General features: G+C 49.8%; 2 protein-coding genes across 15 annotated transcripts in view; one reads left to right on the top strand and one right to left on the bottom strand.

The window, feature by feature from the left end:
• The window catches only part of SON (SON DNA and RNA binding protein), a 33,309-nt gene extending 29,199 nt beyond the window's left edge, over window positions 1-4,110 (bottom strand). For 2 of the 11 annotated variants that reach the window (XM_036432745.2, XM_036432747.2), the window contains exons 1-2: window positions 3,691-4,108; window positions 182-348 (exon numbers count right to left, since the gene is read on the bottom strand). In XM_036432745.2, the coding sequence (XP_036288638.1) occupies window positions 182-348; window positions 3,691-3,767 (244 nt within the window). In that variant the 5' untranslated portion in view covers window positions 3,768-4,108. Of the gene's footprint in view, window positions 1-181; window positions 349-3,690 lie in introns of all 11 variants that reach the window. The other 9 variants (XM_036432740.2, XM_036432743.2, XM_036432748.2 and 6 more) reach the window with 8 other exon arrangements.
• Window positions 4,111-4,636: 526 nt separating this feature from the next.
• GART (phosphoribosylglycinamide formyltransferase, phosphoribosylglycinamide synthetase, phosphoribosylaminoimidazole synthetase) overlaps window positions 4,637-14,354 on the top strand; it is a 22,607-nt gene continuing 12,889 nt past the window's right edge. The window contains exons 1-10 of one of the 4 annotated variants that reach the window (XM_045579831.1): window positions 4,637-4,736; window positions 6,855-7,027; window positions 9,607-9,702; window positions 10,122-10,296; window positions 11,148-11,259; window positions 11,572-11,640; window positions 12,078-12,203; window positions 12,479-12,566; window positions 12,716-12,801; window positions 13,367-13,535. In XM_045579831.1, coding sequence (XP_045435787.1) covers window positions 6,883-7,027; window positions 9,607-9,702; window positions 10,122-10,296; window positions 11,148-11,259; window positions 11,572-11,640; window positions 12,078-12,203; window positions 12,479-12,566; window positions 12,716-12,801; window positions 13,367-13,535 — 1,066 coding nt within the window. In that variant the 5' untranslated portion in view covers window positions 4,637-4,736; window positions 6,855-6,882. Of the gene's footprint in view, window positions 4,765-6,854; window positions 7,028-9,606; window positions 9,703-10,121; window positions 10,297-11,147; window positions 11,260-11,571; window positions 11,641-12,077; window positions 12,204-12,478; window positions 12,567-12,715; window positions 12,802-13,366; window positions 13,536-14,354 lie in introns of all 4 variants that reach the window. The other 3 variants (XM_036432752.2, XM_036432751.2, XM_045579830.1) reach the window with 3 other exon arrangements.

The raw sequence follows: 14,354 nt of genomic DNA, 5'->3' as shown, positions 1-14,354 counted from the left end.
ACCAAAGCCAACAAGTGCATCATTACTCATATTTCAAAGTCAAACAAGATTTTCAGTAAACCGATTAAACTAAAACTTAAATTTACTGAAGTTCTAGATCTACTGCACATTAGATCTAGTGGTAAGCCGTTAAAAAAAAAAATCTTCCGGTTTTTTAGACAGCTGATTATCTCCCACTTACCTGGCTTACAGCGGAGTTCTGTATCTAAGACCCCAGAAAGCACTTCCTCTATCTTCTGGACTATTTCTTCATTTGGCAGGCTCCGGGCAGAGGCAGCTGCGTCACCTGCCTGGTTTCCTTCAGTAGGTGTATTTGTTTCACCATTGAGCTGGCCTTCACTCCTTCCACTTGACAAGAAAAGTTTATCAAAATTCATTAATATTTTTTTTACCATACCACGTAACAAATTAACACTTGTAATTCAATTAAATAATCTTATATTAACACATTTCACAATTTCTGTACTCCAGGTGGTATTTCCTACCAGTTGTACTTCTTTAACACTTCCTACTTACAGTTGGTACATTGTTGTTTTCACATAATTAAAGTTTTTGGGATCATGAAAGTGAAGGAAAAAATCTTTAAAACAGGTTTCTAAGCCTATCTTTTTAAAAAATAAAATGCTCCCAGAAATGTAAACTGATTTAGATTTTAGTTACCTGCATACTTATCTCAGGAGAGAAAAGTCAATAAAATCACAATCAAAAAATCCCCCCAAATATATATGACTATTATAATAGAAGCTATAGCCATCATAAAGCCACACCTGCCATGGATCACAATCAACAACAATGAACATCAAGTTAGCCACAGAAACATCAAGTAAAAACGGTAACATATAGGCTCTCGTCGGTTAATAAAATGCCAAAAAGTTTTGTTTTTTTTTAAATATATTAGCCCAGCCAGTGGTTGAGCCTCAACCTATGGATCACAGTTCCATTCCTGGTCAGGACACCTGCCTAGGTTGCAGGCTAGATCCCCAGCAGGGGGCTTGCAGTATGGGCAAGGCAGCCTATCAATTCTCTCATCATTAATGTTTCTAACTCTCCCTCCCTCTGAAATCAGTTATTTTAAAAACATATTTAAAATAAAAATATATATAATTTTTACCCAGTCACAAAAACCCTAGTAATTATCTGTAATACCATCAACAATAAAAAAATATACTTTAAAAATTTCATTATTAAATTTATGGAGATCAAAAAATTTCACATAAATTAACAATTCACTTATACCAACAATGAATGGATGGCTTAATATATTTCAATTCACAGCACCAAAGGAATTCCTTTAGTTGAGGTAAGATTATTGTGTTTGTGTGTGCATATAATATATACAAACATTTCAGGTGTACAACATTGCAATTTAACATCTGTTTTCACGCACCACAATTCTAGTTACCATTCATTACCTTACAATTGACCCCTTTCACCAACACCTCACAACCACCAGTCTCTCTGCTCTCCCTATTGTTTGTTTTATTTTTACATGAAGAATCTTAACAGACATAAGGACATGCCATTTATCCAGTCATTTTTACTATTTTGTGTAATTTGCAAAATTGTTTTTAAAAAATAATTTCAGCAACACGTTCAACTTAAGTTTTAGCTAACAAAACAGAATTATGCTCCACTACCTGATAAAAGTCTGAAATTCCAAAATTCAGCAAAGTTAACTTATTTAAAAAATTTGGTTTTCTACTACAATAAATCCCATAATAAAAAAAAACAAGGTTCTACAACTTTCAAACTCACTTAATCCTATCCAAACTCTAAAATCAGCACTATCACTCTGGTTTTATAAATGAGGAATATGAGGCCCAGAGAAGATAGGAAACCTAGCTGAAGGTCACACAGCTATCAAGAAGTGAAGCAGGTATTTAAAGCCAGAACTCATACTCTTAACCACGATCTATTTTAATAGCTAATCTAACTCATTTTAGACCAATAATGTATTGCATGTTACCTGAGAACCTAATATTCCTCTAGTAATAAACTGCGTTGTCTAACGTTGTTTTTCGACTTTCTTCAGTTCTTTATTTTTTTTGCACTTATCTTAAGCACTTAAACATACATAATTACCTTACTAAAAAAGCAACGGATTTAAAAATCAGAAAAGCACAACTAAAAACAAAAAAAAGTAAACGATAATGTAATCATCTTAAAGCTTTTAGAATGCTTACAGCAAATACTTGAGATAAACATTTCAAACATCCTAAATATCCATCAATACAACAAAATTCAATGGAACCATGAAAAAATATCCCAAAAGACTACCGAGACTGTGATAAAAGACAAACTTGCTCACAATTCTTAGGTGAAAAATCAACACTACACAAGATGATCACATTTCACAAAACATGGATGTGCTTCTGTATGCACAGGGAGGGAAAAGAACATCAATGACTATGTAGAGGCTCGTAATTTTTTTCCAAAAATTTTTTACAACCAAACTTACTTCCTAATAAAACTGATTTCTTAAGGGCATTAAGACATTACAATAAGCAAACGCAATCACTTATTTGCATGACTATTAAAGTTATCAAAAATACATCTTCCATTATCTCAAATCTTTTTCCTCATTGCCCTAAAAACACGAGCACGTAGTGACAAAATTTGTAAAAGGAACGAATTGAATGAGCGGATATGTTCCCCACTTAAAATAATTACACGCCCTGTAAAAACAGTGGTCCTAAGCAATCCCGGATATGTGTACCATGGCCCCAATAACTCCCTTTACAACGGCGTTCTCGGCTGGTTTTCAAATGTACGTACTGCTCTCGCTCTCAGCTTGTAAAATGCAAACTACCAAAAACATGTGAAATCGCACCAAATGCGTCCTACAGCCCCCGAACACGTAGACAACCAACCGGTGAACAACATGCTCCCTGCTCGTTTCCTTTCTGAGCCAACAGCTCTACCTCGGAAACCTCCCCCAGGTTAAATTCTGTGGAACCGAGCACAGGCCGACCAGCAATGGCAAGAGTAACGAGTTATCCCCATGTGTCCACTGGGGACAAGGGCAGCAAAAATGAAAATGTGTATCGACACACAAAGCCCGCCGTCCGCTTGCTCGATTAAGAAATGGCTCATGATCCAAACTCCCCTTCCACCCTAACCTCGAATATTTTGTCGCGTTGAGACGTTTTAATTTGGATTTCTAGTCGATTAGGACGCTGCCCGGCGGAAGGCCCGGTAGGTACACTTGGGGCTCAAATAATCTAATTAGAGGATCCGGACCCCGAGCCGGTCCGGAGCTCCCAGGACAAAGCGGATTTAAATCCGCTCCGGCCTCGGCCGGCGGAGCCCCTTTCCGGCCACGGGCACCGGCGGCGGCCGCGGCGGGGGGGGAGGGGAGACGCGAGGCGGAGGAGGAGCCGAAGAGGAACTAGGCCGGCTCGGCGCCCGCCGGGCCGCGGCCGCGGGAGGGCAGGGGGCGGTCGGACAGGAGCGGGGGGAGCGCCGGGGCTCAGTTTCAGGAGCGGGAGCCGGGGTTTCGGCGGAAAGGGCCAAGTTCCGCGCCGGGAAGGGAGCGGATGGGGGGGCGGGCGGAGGGCGGAAAATGGATCCCGGGCCCAGGCGGGGCCGCAGCCGGGCCCGAGGCGAGGAACGACGGCGACTGCGAATAAAGATGCCGTCTGCGGGGCCCGACCCGTCCCTCCGGCGCAGAAGAGCCTGGAGAGCGCCTACCTGGAGAGCTCTTGTTGAATTTCCCGGAATTTGCTGACTACGAAAGACCTAAAGATCTGCTCGATGTTGGTCGCCATGGCGTCCGCTCCGTTCTCTCAACTCCTCCTCGCTAGTCCTCCAGGCTCCCAGAATGCTCCGGGAGCGGGCGCAGCGGCCAATTCCGTGTGCCGCCGCGCTGATTGGCTCACGTGGGAGCGTTTGCCTCCGCACGCTCCGCCTCTCGACCAATCAGAGCGCACGGCCTGGCTCTCCTCCGCTGTTTCCGAGCCGCCGGGGTAGAGCTGCTGACGTTTGCGCCGCGCACGGCCCTGGCCGCCATGTTAGTGAGTGACGCAGGCGCCATTACAGGAGGATCCTGTCGAGGCGACTTTGTCATCCCCTGGCGGCGGCGTTTAGGGGCTCAGGAGGCTCTAGCTGCCCAATGCCCGAGGTTAAATGGCATAAGGGAAGCCCCCGCGAAGGGTGACGTGGTGTTCGACGGGGTCCCACACATTGCCAGGTGGCTTCAGCGGGGACCCGGATCCGGGGAAGCACCACCCGCGCCCACCCCCAATGTGATGCAACTGGAAGAACACGATCCCCCCCCATCTCCCATGACACCCTATGATTGGTGGGGAGCCGGTTAAGCAATAGGCCGGAGGTCGGGAGCAGCCTGCGTTCAAAGCCCGGTGCCTCCGGGTCGGGAACCGGGCCGTTCTGACTCGTTAAGCCACATAACTGGCTGCGTGTGGCTACTAGCGTTCAAGGCGCCCCCGCCTCGGGGCTGCGGGAGACGTCGGGTGGCCCCAGGCGCTACGGTGCCGAACGGCGACCGCGCCAGCCCGGGGCCGCCCCACCCGCCTCGGGCCGCGCCCCAGAGCGCCGGGGCCTCACGCCCCAGTTCCTCGCGGTAGGAGCCGCGGCGCGCGCCGGCCAATGGGGAGCGAGGCCGCTGCGGGTGGGCGGGGCCCGGGCGGCGCGCGAGGCGCTCTCCCTCGGCCCACTTCCGGCGCGGCGCGCAGCGAGCGTGTGTGAGTGCGGCGTGCGGACCTGGTCGCCCTGCGTCGGTGCGCGAGCCCCTCCGCCTTCAGTAATGTACTCTCCGCCGCGTCTCGAGGGGGTCTCGTGTCAGGAGTGGAATGGAGCTCGGGGGGCAGGGGCCGGGCTGGAGGGCTCCTCACCTGAGTTGTAAATGCGGGGTTGGGGTGCCTGGGGTGTCTGCTCTTCCCCTCTCACTGAGCTGCCCTCGGCGCTGCCCCAGGCCGCTGCTGTTCGCAGGCTGTTCGGGGTTGGCCCCTGAGTTGTTGCTGTGCACCCATCGGCTCTGGCGGACCGGTGCACTTTTGCACGTGCTTCCTACTCTGTTCCTCCTCGAGGCCATCCCGGGCTTCCCCGGCTCCCTGTCTGGTTCTGTTCCTCCTTTAGGCACCCCGGGCCCCCAGAAGGTCAGGTCCGCGAGGTGTCTGCTAGAAAGGGACACTTTCACCCCAGACCAAGGCGCTGTGGCTGAGGCCTCCTGGCCCCCGCCTGGTGTGGGCTCTTCCCCTCTTACTCAGACTAAATGCAAAGCTGTGTTTATGTCACACATTTCCATCCACGTGGCACATCTGTGGTTCCCATCGAACTACAATAGCTTTCCCCTCTCCGGAGCGATAATTCAGAAGTTTTTTCTTAGTCAGATTTTCAGTGATTACCACCTCAGTTGTTCCAGTGTCTGATGGAACATGGCTTGTGTTGCAATCCTGGGCCACCCCCTCTAACCCTGTGACCTTCAGCAAGTTACTAACCTACCTAATACCTCACTTTTTTTTTTTTTAAGTATATCTTTATTGATTTCAGAGAGGAAGGGAGAAGGAGCGAGAGAGAAACATCAATGATGAGAGTGAATCCTGGATCATCTGCCTCCTGCATGCCCCAAACCAGGCAGGCATGTGCCCTTGAACTGAATCAAACACAGGCAGGTGGCTCTATCCACTGAGCCAAACCAGCCAGGGCTAATCCCTCCCTTTCTTATCTGTACAGCAGGAGTGGGAGTAGTATCTACCTAATAGACTTATAACCATTTGGAATACAGCATCAGATTAGATTTCTTTTTTTTTCTTTTTTTTTTAATATTTTATTGATTTTCCACAGAGAGGAAGGAACAGGGATAGAGAGCTAGAAACGTAGATGAGAGAAACATCGACCAGCTGCCTCTTGCACACCCCCTACCGGGTATGTGCCCGCAACCAAGGTACATGCCCTTGACCGGAATCGAACCCAGGACCTGAAGACTGATGCTCTACCACTGAGCCAAACCGGTTTCAGCTCATCCATCTTTTAAGATGTGAAGAAATTGAAGTACAAATAGAGCTTATCCAAGATCCCACTGCTAACTTCAGCTGAGAGATAGCTGTTGTGCTAAGAATCAAATGCCAGAACTAATGTGAGATGTGTTCAAATTTGATTTTTGCCATCATCTCTGCGAATTTTCTGACATATCGCACTCACTACTTAAGTCAGGGGTCAGCAAACCATGGCCCCTGTACCAGTCCTTCCTGTCACCTGTTTTTATACAGCCACTAAATAAGAATAGTTTTCACATCATCAAGCGCGTGAAAAAGATTAAAGGAAGCACGTTTTTACGGCACATGTGAAGTGTAAAGTTCACGTTGCCGTGTCTATGCCTAAAGCTGCTGAAACGCAGCCTGGTTCTGCTTTACAAACCCTTGACCTTCCTACAGCCTCTGCCAGGCGCTCCCGGACAGCCACAGCCACTCCCCCGCAGTGCCGGCCGCTTTCCCGCCGGGCAGAACTCAGCGGCTGCGACAAACCGTGGCCCCCAAAGGCTGTTGTCGAGATTTAAAAACAGTTACTTTAAAGCTGGTCTGGACACCAGGATTCATGTTTCCCTGAGGTGGGGTGATTACTATAGCTTCCAGATGCCAAGCCTACAGAAGGGCTATTGTTCGAGGGAGTTTTGTTGTTTTTTAATCAACTAAGGAGTCATGTTGGCATTTCACTCCTTAACGTGGCTCTCTAGCCAGCCTGCCTCAGTTTTAAAGCCCTCCTTAACATCGTAGGAATGCAGCCGTATTTCACTTAGGAACCCTAATGTTCCACAGAGGAGTGGGGGTGGACATCGTACTTAGGAAACGTGATTTCTAAAGCGAGTGCCTCCTGACGTGCCCCTGCTCTTCCCGCAGCTGCTTTCCCGCTGGCGTCCCACAGACCATGGCCGCCCGAGTGCTCGTCGTGGGCAGCGGGGGCCGAGAGCACACCCTGGCCTGGAGCCTGGCGCGGTCTCCCCACGTCAGACAGGTGTTGGTCGCCCCCGGAAATGCAGGCACTGCCGGCTCCGAGAAGATTTCAAACGCCGGTAAGCATGTTTTCACGTGCGGAGCGGTACTTAATAATTATAAATGGTAAACCGTCCGCTACATCTGTGCTTTGTAAGGTCAGTTGCTATTCAGATTTGAATGCTTTCTTTAGCCTTAAAACTTGTGTGGTGGTTTGAATACTTGCCATCTATTGCAAATCTAAGGTGTTCTGTTGTTTGGAGTGTAGCATTTCCTTATCTTAAATTATTTTAAACCTTATGAAGCACATCCTTTAAACTCACAAGTGCCTAATATAGGTTAAAGACATTTCAGTGTATTTTTTTGGCCTTGAAAAGTTGAGCAATGTCCCCCACCCACTCCCGCTGGCATGGCTCAGTGGTTGACCTATGAACCAGAAGGTCACAGTTCAGTTCCCAGTCAGGGCACAGGCCTGGGTTGCTGGACTTGATCCCCAGTAGGGGGCGTGCAGTAGGCAGTCAATCAACGATTCTCTCATCATTGATGTTTCTGTCTCTCTCTACCTCTCCATTCTTCTCTGAAATCAATTTTTTTTAATATATATTTTATTGATTTTTTTTTTTTTTTTTTTTTTTTTTTTTTTTTTTTTTTTTACAGAGAGGAAGGGAGAAGGATAGTGAGTTAGAAACATTGATCAGCTGCCTCTTGCACACCCTCTACTGGGCATGTGCCCGCAACCAAGGTACGTGCCCTTGGCTGGAATTGAACCCGAGACCCTTCAGTCTGCAGGCCGATACTCTATCCACTGAGCCAAACCTGTTTCGGCTGAAGTCGATTTTTTAAAAAAAGTTGAATGATGCTATTAAGTATAAATTCTGACAATTCTAGCTTCATAATAGATTTCAAGCTTATGTCTTCAACCAGTTAAAAATGACCACTTTGCCAAAATCGGTTTGGCTCAGTGGATAGAGCATCGGCCTGCGGAATGAAAGGTCCTGGGTTCGATTCTGGTCAAGGGCATGTAACCTGGTTGCGGGGGATGTGCAGGAGGCAGCTGATCGATGTTTCTCTCTCATCGATGTTTCTAACTCTCTATCCCTCTTCCTCTCAGTAAAAAAATCAATAATATATATTTTAAAAATATATATATCGGGGGGGGGGGGGATGACCACGTCTTAGGTTACATTAAACTCTTCTGTGGCTTCCCATAGGGCTCCCCAATGTTCCTCACAAAGCCCTTGGGACCTGGCCTCTGCCTGCCTCTCCAACCTCATCTTTTCTGCCTTTTGCGTCCTTTCCCTGCCCTTGCAGGCAGTCCTGCTGTTTTCCCAAGCACAGCTGCCTTGGTCTTTGACTGGCTCCTCTGTCCAGTCCCAGCCTACATGTTCCTGAAGTTCCAGATAAACATGCTCACCCATTTTATGTTTCCAATTGTGAGCCACTGTCTGTGTTTACTTTTACTTTCCTGTTGTCTGTCTTCTAGCCTCATTTCCTCCCTAGAACCTAAGCCTTTGGCTATAAGCCCCACGAGGGCGAGGAACCGGCCTGTCTGGTTTCGCACTGTGCACCAGGCCTAGTCCCCCATGTGGCACACGGTGTGTACGGAGAGGACCGTGACCAGCCAGCCGCAGACGGGGAGAAGATGGTTGCGTGCACAGGACCACAAATAAGGTGGAAGGATAATAAGAAATGCCTGCTTCCCGGGACCTTGGGTCGGGGTGAGATTCTGTGTCTGCTTGCTCTGGAACTGGCATGTTTCCTCTAGAAGCAGCTGCTGTCCTGCAGGCAGGTGACCTCTCAGCCCGTCATGAGGCCGCTGCCGCTTGCAGAGGCAGGTTAGGTGCGCCCTTCCTCCTGCCGCCTTCTGCTCTGCTGAGGTCATTGGCTCACTCAGCCCAGGTGTCTGCAGCTGCTCGCCCAGCGTGCCTGCTCCTGTACCGGGCTGCGCTGTGCGGGCTCACCACACCAGCTGCCAGGGCCGGAAGCGGGAGCAGCTAGAGAAGCAGCCTGACTTGGTGCGTGGTGGGCCTCCATCCGCAGAGACAGGTGGCTGTGCCCCCAGTCTTAAATCATTCCGTTCCCGGTTTAAACAGCTCTTCACGAGGAGACCTTCCCTGGCTCCACCAGGATAGCCCCCCAGTTCACCTCACACCAAATGTGCCTACTTGGTTCACAACTGGGGCTTTTCTCCTTAAATATTTATTACCCAGCATCCCCCGTGGACTATAAGCATCCCACCTGTAGGGGCCTGTTTGTGTTCACTCTTCACCAGTGGCGGGCAGCACCCGCACACGGGTCCTCAGCACATCTGAACGGGTGAGGTGTGAAGACCATTTCTGAGTACATCCTGGGGTACACAGCACATCCTAACGAGTGGGGTTTGAAGACCATTTCTGAGTACATACTGCAACACACGTTTGTTGACTATGCAGTCAACACTTGTGACACAAACACCGTAGTTGAGAAGGTACTTGGGACGCTTCCTGGTCTTGCATGTCTAACGCTGCGGTGACCGCAGAGAACTACGCCTTGCTGGTCCCGGCTGTCCTGGGAGGAACAACTGCACCCAGTGAATGGGCAGGACAGCGTTAGCTCTTAGTTGCAGATGGCAGTACCTTAAAGAATGTCTGTAATGCGGTGTTTGTCTCTCTGTTCGCAGCCATCTCCATCAGCGACCACAGTGCCCTCGCTCAGTTCTGCAAAGATGAGAACATTGAATTCGTCGTTGTTGGACCAGAGGCACCTCTGGCTGCTGGTGAGTGTTTTTGTTTATGGTCACCGATTGTCCCGTGCCCACGGAGCTGGGGAGCATCGAATCCAGCTCGCTTTTCAGATGAGGATTCTAGTGAGATATGGCATTGGAAAAAGGATTCCCCCCCCCTCTTGAAATTTATGGGTATAGGTGGATTTTTCCTCAAGCAGCAGAAATGTGATGAATGAGAAGTGAAAGTTACAGGCACAGGAAACATTTTACATGTTTTTATACATTCCTATTTAGTGATCCATGTATTTCAATATAACAACTTCGGGATTTGAGTCACATTTGTAGCATTTTTGTTCCTGTTCTGTAGACAACATGAAAACCTTTCCGGCAGTCATGTGCCCCGGTTCCATGTGACCCCAGGCCTTGAGGGTGGAGAGGGCCTGGCTCAGGGGGTGTTCTTCCCCTCGCAGGGATGGTCGGGGACCTGGCGGCGGCAGGCGTGCGGTGCTTTGGCCCCACAGCACAAGCGGCTCAGCTAGAGTCCAGCAAAAGGTTCGCCAAGGAGTTCATGGACCGGCACGGCATCCCAACCGCCCGGTGGAGGGCCTTCACCGAGCTGGAGGAGGCCCGCAGCTTCATCCTGAGGTGCGGGGCCCTGGCAGGCACCTGTGTGGGTCGCTCATAAGATGATGGGGGAGGGGCTCGTTCTATTTCGGTTGCCTTTGGGATTGATTCTCTGCACATGTAGTAGATCCTGCAACTTTGCCGAAAGGTGAAGTTATTATTTATAACTGAATAGTTTCTGGGGGGAGAGGTGAACTTGGTTTTGCAGTCATGCACTCCTTTCTTAGCCTGGTTTATATACACCGAGCATGTCAAACTGGCGGCCAGCGGGCCCATGCTTGGTGTATACAGTGACAGCTTACGACAGAAAGGGCAGGACATTTAAATGAATAACCTCAGGGAGGCGCCGCTTGGTGGCCTCGTGCCGCCGCCACTCTTGGGCATAAAATCCATGTTCTTTCCCAGGAGCTGGGTGCCTGGGGTACAAGGACTCGGTGACTTAGTGTCCTTTCAGCTCTCCTCTCCCTCAGCAGAAGGAACTCCCAGCAACGGTTCCTCATGCGCCCTGGGGGGAATGTCCATGTGGCCGTGCTCATTGCTCAGACACAGCCACATCTTCTACTTGGATGAGTGTCCGGTCACTGCTTTGTCTCTGAAAGATGCTTCCATCCCCGGTTTACAGCTGCTTCGTTTGTCCAGTGATTGCATCAGCATGATCTCACCATAAGCGGAGGGGCAGGGGAGGAATTATGGGTGCCATGTGGTCACAACCAGAAAGGACGGCATAAGCAAACTGAAGTACAGAATGGTGTCAGTGTGATCAGTAATTCCTGCTTTGCTCTCGCTGCTGGAGCACATCATTACGGAATCCCAGAGCAGCTTCATTTCCGGTGTAAGGTGTGTGGGTGTTGAGAGTTAACCTGTCCCCACAGCGCAGACTTCCCTGCTCTGGTCGTGAAGGCCAGCGGCCTGGCCGCCGGGAAGGGGGTGATCGTGGCAGCGAGCAGAGAAGAGGCTTGCAGAGCCGTGCAGGACATCATGCAGGTAGGGGGCTCCTGGAGACTGTTCCCACAGCCAGTTAGCTGCTTGGAACAAGGGGGACTAGAAGGTCAAGCTTAATTGTGCTGGGAGAACTCTGCCCTCCACGCTGGGACTTGTTGGTGGCTCCAAAGGTCGGCGGAGGCTTGACCCTATAGCCGCTCCCTACGGAAACATTCCTGGATCCCTTGGAGGCTTTCAGAGCGGGAAAGGGAAATGACAACGCAGGCATTGGTCTAGGTACAAACGGTAGGAAGTAACAGCCAATTAGTAAATGTTGAGAGCTTACAACTTTTGTGCTTTCTAATCTACAATAAGGATAAAGCCTTTGGAGCGGCGGGAGAAACGGTTGTCATTGAAGAGCTGCTGGAAGGAGAAGAGGTTTCTGTAAGTATGTTCATCCTCCGGACCCTCGTGGGGTATGGGACCTAGGTCACCTGACCGCCGGGCCCCCACACACTGGGTGAATTCTGGGTGTGTCCTCGGAAAGCACAGACCCAGCGGGAACGAAGGGGTGCGTTTGTGTAGTGTTGGGGATGCGAGTGAAAAAGGGTTCACCCTCTTTACTCCTCCCCCGTTCTCATAAGGGACTTGGCCTGGTATCGATCGGGTGTGACTTAAAGGGGAAGGTTGGAACACTGTGCTCTGAGAGGAGCTTCATTTTGTACCTAACCTGACCATGTACGAAGCTTAGGGTTGTGTTTTAACTCCTTTTACTTTGAAAAAGAGCTTCCTGTGAGGAAAGTTAGGGTTCACGCTCCCCGTGTTAAGGAACTTTGTGTTCCCGGGTGTGAGGTGAGTGGACTGTTCTGTCTTCTGTGCAGTGTCTGTGCTTCACCGACGGGCGGACCGTGGCTCCCATGCCCCCGGCGCAGGACCACAAGCGGCTGCTGGAGGGAGACCGAGGCCCCAACACAGGGGGCATGGGGGCTTGCTGCCCCGCCCCACAGGTGTGTGTTGGCTCCACGAAAGCGGGAGGGGGGGGTGTCTTCTGGAAGGGCTCTGAGCAGTGTTCTGCTGATGACGGTCATTTTTAACTCGGGTGACACCTTTCCTGTTTCATAAGAATAATGCTAGGTACCGATTTGATAGGGCCAGTAGTGGGAGGTTTAAGGTTTATGAATTTAAAGTAAGAATTTTCGTTGTCCCCTTTCATTGTCCCATGTGGCATGGCTTACAAGATGACGTTTTAAATATCAGTTACATTGGCTTGCTTCTCCCCCAGGTCTCTAAGGATTTGCTGCTGAAGATTAAAAATGCCATCCTTCAGCGGACAGTGGACGGCATGCAGCAGGAGGGCACGCCGTACACAGGTGCGCGCTGTGCGCTGGGGGTGCTCTCAGGCCGCGCAGGCCCCCGTTTCCTCCTTCACCGCCTCCGTGGGCCTCTGTGCCTTTGAGTGTGAGGAGCCGGGTCTCAGTCTCGGTCACAGTGTTCACTGTAGACTTCCCCTCGGACATAGGTGTTCTCTACGCGGGCGTGATGCTGACCAGGGATGGCCCAAAGGTTCTGGAGTTTAACTGCCGTTTCGGGGACCCAGAGTGCCAGGTGGGCAATGGTTACAGGTAACACCAAGCGTGGCTTTGGAGAAGGTGTGAGTTCTTTTAATCCCGGAACTTAGGAGCCTTGATATCATTGCCGTTGAGAAATACAGTTGACTCAGAACAACACAGGTTTGAACTGTGTGAGTCCACTTACATGCAGATTTTTAAAGATAAACACACAGTCAGCCCTCCCTGTACCTGGGGTTTGAATCTGTAGAATCAACCAACCTCAGGTCCAAACAGCACTTGGAGCGCATGGGTGCGAGTCCGCGGAGCAGAATCTGGCTGTGTGCACTGATCCCGCCATCTCCTGTAAGGGACTGGAGCATCACAGGCTGTTTAGTCTGTGGCAGGGTCCTGGGACCAATGTCCTGTGGATAGGGACGGCTGTGGTTAGGTTTTGGGGAGTCATAAACCACATGCGGGTTTTTGAGGAGGGGTCGGGGCCCCTCGCTCTGTGTTCGTCCACATTCGTGGGCCAGCTGGGTGTGCGGGTTTGCCGAAAAGCCAGTGAACGGGTGTCTGAGAATAAAGCTCCTCCTGTTGCCATGTGGATCGTGTTTTTGCAGGTGATCCTCCCGCTTCTTAAGAGCGATCTCTACGAGGTGATTCAGTCCACCCTCGATGGCCTGCTCTGCGCAGCTCCGCCCGTTTGGCTTGAAAACCAGGCGGCTGTCACCGTCGTCATGGCAAGTCAGGGGTATCCTGGAGACTACACCAAGGGCGTAGAGATAACAGGTGAGCCTGGAGGCAGGACGTTCGCCCTCAGAAACCTTCCAGGGCTCTGCTCATAGCCATGTGGCGGGTGGGTAGGCGCTCAGATACCCGGAAGTACTGTGTCTGAAGACAGTCCGTTTCCCTACCTGGGCAGGGAAGACGTAGGCATGGTCCTGCGCCGGGAAGATAATGGGGCTCTGAGGGTTCAGAGAACATTAGTGTGAGCTACACCATGAGATGAGTGTCACGTGTGATTTCGGAAGGACCGTTAATGGACCCCCCTTTGTACTGCTCCCTGTGTCTCCTCTGGCAGAATCCCAGCGCCTTCATTGCAGTGACCCTTTTGGTAGTTTTAAAAAGAAATAAGCACCTTTACTTGGGTAGCTGTGATGAGAGAGAGATTCCTTTACCTTTTTCTTTTTTTAATATATTGATTTTTTACAGAGAGAAAGAGAGAGGGATAGAGAGTTAGAAACATCGATGAGAAAAAATCATCGATCAGCTGCCTCTTGTACACCCCCTATTGGGGATGTGCCCGCAACCAAGGTACATGCCGCTGACCAGAATCGAACCTGGGACCTTTCAGTCCGCAGGCTAATGCTCTGTCCACTGAGCCAAACCGGTTTTGGCAGATTATTTTACTTTTAAGTAAAAGATGTGATCAGATTTTGATTTGCATTTAGTTTGAATCAAAACAATTTACAACCCTAGTCAAATAAAATGGAAAAAATCTTCCTGGTAGTTCTCAGACTGTTCTTGGTAGAAGTGTCTGTTCACTATTATGTTGCATTAATGCCTTCCTGATAGTATTCTTAAAGTGAAATAAAGGTTTTATTTCAA

The sequence above is a fragment of the Pipistrellus kuhlii genome, unplaced genomic scaffold (genome assembly GCF_014108245.1).
Source record: "Pipistrellus kuhlii isolate mPipKuh1 unplaced genomic scaffold, mPipKuh1.p scaffold_m20_p_118, whole genome shotgun sequence".
NCBI classification, from domain to species: Eukaryota; Metazoa; Chordata; class Mammalia; order Chiroptera; family Vespertilionidae; genus Pipistrellus; species Pipistrellus kuhlii.
Note: the sequence above shows the minus strand (reverse complement) of the source record. Positions and strands in the feature narration are given on the sequence as shown.